At 41.4% G+C, this 5,503-nt stretch overlaps 1 protein-coding gene across 1 annotated transcript; it reads right to left on the minus strand.

Annotated features, from left to right (window-relative positions):
• Positions 1–2,635: 2,635 nt before the first annotated feature.
• On the minus strand, positions 2,636–3,373 carry LOC122672177. The gene has a single exon (XM_043869675.1). The coding sequence runs from the start codon at positions 3,371–3,373 to the stop codon at positions 2,636–2,638; it is 738 nt and encodes a 245-aa protein (XP_043725610.1).
• Between the last annotated feature and the right edge of the window lie 2,130 nt (positions 3,374–5,503).

A 5,503-nucleotide genomic window follows, 5' to 3' on the forward strand; every position in this document is an offset into this window, starting at 1 on the left:
TAACCTTTTTAGAATGTTGTATGGATTTTGGATGTTGGTTGTTTGTCTTCTTTGTTCTATCTTATGAATAAAACATGTTAATTATTTTGAGTCATTTACTTTTTCCTTTGCAAGGCACAATCCTACACGTTTTTTATTTAATCTTTGATTATTACATGCATGGGAATGGTAAAGCAATGATAGAAGAGAGAGATGGAATTGATATATAGTTTAATAAGATTACCCCGCAATTACATGTTTCATCCACAATTCATCCAGTAGATTCACGACTTTAGGCGTTAGCTCTTTTGGTGGTCGAACCTTCATTGTCGATGCTTTTGGAGTCAAATGATACTGCATGGGTACAAGATGAGGTAAATAGAAAGTTGTATGGGTCAAACCCATCAACCTCACATAATCATAACCTTGGGTCTTGAAGATTGGGGCCTCTGTATTCCATTAATGGCAATTCTACTGAATCTTCTCATCCATTCTTTCTTCCAAATATTTCCTCCAATCCTTGATCGCATGAAACTCTACTGTTTCTCTTCGGATTTGGAAATGCTTTAGTTGTAGCTTGGTGCTGGGTATTGGTTGGACCAATCGTAGCCTTTCCAGTAACTATATTTGCAAAATTGGGGGCGATCCTGCATAATAATCTGTGCCATATTTTTGGGAAGTACTCATGTCATCTAGACCCTTGAAAGTCTTAGCTAGCCTTGTAGGAGCGAAGTCACATCCTTCCAGAAGCTACTGAACAACGTCGGCCATTACAGGGAGAACACCTTTTCTCCGGTTGTGCAACAAGTATCTCCCAATCATGCAAAATAAATATGCTTTTCTCCTGTTCTTTTGTTGAGCTTCTCCGACGCTTTCCTGCTTGAAAAAGATTCCTGCTACTTTCATAATGTCAACTCCACCATAGTCCATGAATTTCTTGACTTCCTTCTTGGTCCATCTGAAGAAATCTTGCAAAACTTCTTCATAGCTGTTGCGTAGAGGGGGACAAAAAAGTCTTCTTGGTGGTGGTGAGAGCATGCAAACTCGGAACTCTTCAATTGTGGCAGTTGTCTTCACATCTCCAAATCTGAAAACGTGCAGTTCTGGATCCCAACATTGGTATACTTGCCGAAGCATGTCATGATGGATCTCCACATACATAATCCTCCCAAGGATCGGTAAATGTACATCTTCCAAAGCGGTTGGATCGTCTAAACTCATGTCGATGGTCCATTTACGTAAAGTCTCGTCGAGAGTTGCCCTCTTTGGGGCATGCATCTTGCCTATACTCAACCGAAGAACTATTTAGTAAACCGAAAAAGATCTCTCTTTCTTTTTTTTTTTCTTTTTACTTTTTTTATTTTTTTATTTTTGGACTCAAGGAATAGTCAGCTCCTATTAATAACATATGAGAAGATGTCGGACAACAGATTTTTGTTGGGTGGTGGAATTTTTTTTTGATGGGTGGTGGAGATTGCTGGGTAGCGGATTTAGGAATATGCCCCTGGTGAAGGGTTGTTGTGACCACTTGAGCATGCTAAGTTGCCTACGTATCCTTTGAAAAGGAATCAGGTCAACCATAATTCATGTAGACCTGACGGCTACATGAATTTTTTTTTGAGTTGGTCCATGTTGACAAGGCCCTTGACATCTTCTCCATCAAGATCCATGAGTCAAACAGCTTGCCCAGTTAGGATTTCCTTTACTTGATAAGGTCCGCTCCAATTCGCCCTAAACTTGCCCCTTGTATCATGGACAGGTGCTCTTTGCTCTTGAACAACCAAATCTCCTTCTTCGATGTTCTGCGGGTGAACTCCTTTGTTGAAGGCCCTCGCCATTCTGAGTTGGTTCTTTTTGAGGTGATCCAAGGCTTTCATCATTTTCTCATCCAAAAAGTTGAGCTCATCATGCTTTGCATGCATCCATTCTCCTTTGGGTAATTTGTTATCCATTACTCTGAGAGATGGTACTTAGATTTCTACAGGTAATACTGCCTCGATTCCATAGACCAATGAAAAAGGAGTTGCCCTAGTAGATGTTCAAATGGAAGTCCGACAAGCCCATAATGCATATGAGAGCTTGTCTACCCAATCTCTATGAGTATCAGTCATTTTTTACAATATGACTTTAACATTTTTGTTAGCCGCTTCCACTGCTCCGTTAGTCTGTGGTCTGTAAGTTATAGACCGGTGTCTCTTGATACCAAACTTGGCGCAAAACTTATCTATTTTACCCCAAAAATATGCTCCTTGATCGGATATGAGGGCATGTGGTACTCCGTATCTGCATACGATATTTTCCTTGATGAACTTTGCTACCTTCGCAGCCATCAAGACAGCATAAGACTATGCTTCCACCCATTTGGTGGAATAATCTATGGCAACGAGGATGAATTCATGTCTGTGGGATGCTTTCGGCGTCACCTTCCTTATGATGTCAATGCCCCATGTGGAGAATGGCTAGGAAGCATTCAATGAATGGAGTTCCGTGGGAGGAATGTGAATAATGTTGGCAAATATTTGGCACTTGTGACATCTTTTCCCGAACGTGGCACAATCTTCCTCCATGGTTGCCCAATAATACCCCAATCTTAGGATCTTCTTGCCGAGCATTCTGGCATTCATATGTGGTCCGCAGATTCCCTGATGGAGTTCTTTCATATCGTTTGAGCTTGTGCCTCATTTACACAGAGTAGTTGTATGCCATTGTAAAATCTTTTGTACAATAAGTCTCCTTGGAGCATGAATTGCGTGGCATACTTTCGTAGCTGCTTCTTTTCTCCCACTGTGAAATGTTCAAGATACCTCCTTTCTCTGATGAAGTCAATTATGGGTGCGAACCATATTTTTCCATCGGTTGTCAAGACATTCACTGATTCTTCATACGCTAGCTCACATCTTTGGTCTACCAGAAATGGTCGGATTCGGGTATCTGAGCTACATTCAACCATTGAGGCGAGGATGACCAAAGCGTCTATAAATTTGTTGTTGACTCTTGGCACATATTCGAATGTGATTTCTTCAAAATTCTTGGCTATCCCTTCCAAGTATTCTTGATAGGATTTCAGCTTTTCATCTTTCGTTTTCCATTTCCCTTGAGTTTGACAGATTACAATTGATGAATCCCTATAAACTTTCAACTTCTTGATTTCCAATGCCATGGCAGCCTCCAGGCCAATCACACATGCTTCATACTCTATGATGTTGTTGGTACATAGGAATTCTAATCGGAAAGTAGAAGGGAGGTAAAGATCTTCTAGGGTTATCAATAATATTTTGGCTCCGTATCCCCTTTGATTGGCTGCGCCATCAAAATACAACTGCCAGCAATCTTTGCATTCTTCTTCTTCTATGCACGCTAAGTCTTCATCTGGGAAAAGATCTCCATTGGTCATGAATCCGATTCCACTGGATGTGTAGCTAGATGGTTCGAGATTGCTCGCCCCTTCATAGACTTTTGGGCGACATATGTTATATCAAATTCTAATAATAATAACAACCATCTGGCCATCCGTCCAGTTAATGCTAGCTTTTCAAACAAGTACTTTATCGGTTCCATCCTTGAGATGAGTCGGATTGGATGTGAAAGCATGTAATCCCTCAATCTTTTAGTTACCCAAACTAAGGCGGTACATGTCTTTTCCAAAGGGGTATAGCGAGTTTCAGACCCTAACAATTTCTTGCTCAAGTAGTAGATTGCGTGCTCTTCCCCATTCTTCTAATCAAGTTGTGCTACCATTGATCCCAATGCCATTTCTTCAACGGATAAGTACAATAGTAGTGGTTTGCTCAACACTGCCAGGACAAGTACTGACAGATGAGTCAAGTACTCTTTTATCTTTTCGAATGCCTCTTGGCACTTGTCGTTCCATTCTTTTGGTTCTTCTTTTCTCAAGAGCTTGAAGATGGGTTCACATGTCGCGGTTAGGCGTGCTATGAACCGACTTATGTATTGGATGTGACCCAAGAATCCTTGGACCTCTTTTTCTATCTTTGGTGATGGTATTTCTGTTATAACCTTTATTTTGTTGGGATCCACCTCTATTCCTCTTTCACTGACAAGAAGTCCCAAAAGCTTCCTTGCCATTGCTTTGAATACACGTTTCTGAGGGTTCAATCTGAGCTTGTACTCCTTGATTCGCTCGAAGAACTTTCTTAGTCCCAGAAAATGCCCCTATCGGGTTACTGATTTGATGATCATGTCATCCACATACACTTCTACTCCTTTGTGTATCATGTCACCTAGGATGACCATGGCTGCTCTTGATACGTTGCTTCTGCGTTCTTCAAACCAAAGGGCATTACCTTATAACAATAAGTTCCCCATGGTATGGTAAACGCTGTCTTCTCTCTGTCCTTTGGACATATGCTGATCTGATTATACCCAGAGAATCCGTCCATTAATGATAATAGGGCATGCTTTGTTGTGTTATCCACCAGTAAGTCAATGTGTGGCAATGGGAAATCGTCCTTGGGGCTGACTTTGTTGAGGTCTTGGAAATCCACACACATCCGTACTTTCCCATATTTCTTGGGAACTGGGACAATATTGGACAACCATTGAGGGTACTGTACCACTTGGAGAAATCCTGCATTCCACTACTTGATGACTTCCTCCCTGATCTTTTCACTCCATTCAGGCCGCATTCTTCTGGGCTTCTGTTTGACAGGCCGAGCATCTAGATCAGTGGGCAGTTGATGGTGTACTATCTTTGAATTGATGCCTTGCATATCTTCGTAGGACCATGTAAAAACTTCTTGAAATTCTTCAACAGGGCTGTCATCTGACCAACTTTCTCCTTATCGAGTGAGGAGCCAATTTTAACCACTTGGGGACACTGTTCTGTTCCCAGATTTATGAGACACATGTCCTCTCAGATAGGTTGGCCTTTTCTTTGCTTTAGTTATTTTATTAAGTGATGGTGTTTAAGGATATCCTCATCATCGGAAGATGAATCAGAAGAAGAAAAAGAGGCATACTCGATATGGTTGACTTCATTCATGATGGAAAGAGGAGTACAAGCAGACTCGATAGATTGGAAGGTACTACCTTCCTTGATTACAACCGACTTACTAACAGATGAGACTAGTTTGAAGCTGACCACTCCTTGAGACTCTATTTCCTGAAACCTTTCAGAGACACTAATTTAGTTTACAATTGATTCTTGGAGAGGGTGAATCAAAGGATGAGGTTTTGGCCCTTCTTCGTCCCCTGCAGAAATCACGGCTATCTTGAATAATTCTCCGATGCTCAATTCTTCTTTGGCAGCTTTCAATTCTGCTTGTTCCACTTCTAGCGTCACCCAATCAATGTTGTCTTGAAAGAAGACTTCAAATCCCAGCTGGAGGCTTCCCTTGTCATGATCAAACCAAGGCTCGATGTTCCCGTAGTATGGGAAGTTCTCCCCTTCCTTGACAAAACTCCTGTTCAGAGTATTGAAATATGGAGATGGTCCCATGGCAGTGCTCGCCTTCTCACATTTCTGGCTATTTTCAAGTTTGCTTTTTCCTTGGTGCTTCATATC

This window comes from Telopea speciosissima, chromosome 8 (assembly GCF_018873765.1).
Source record: "Telopea speciosissima isolate NSW1024214 ecotype Mountain lineage chromosome 8, Tspe_v1, whole genome shotgun sequence".
NCBI lineage: Eukaryota > Viridiplantae > Streptophyta > Magnoliopsida > Proteales > Proteaceae > Telopea > Telopea speciosissima.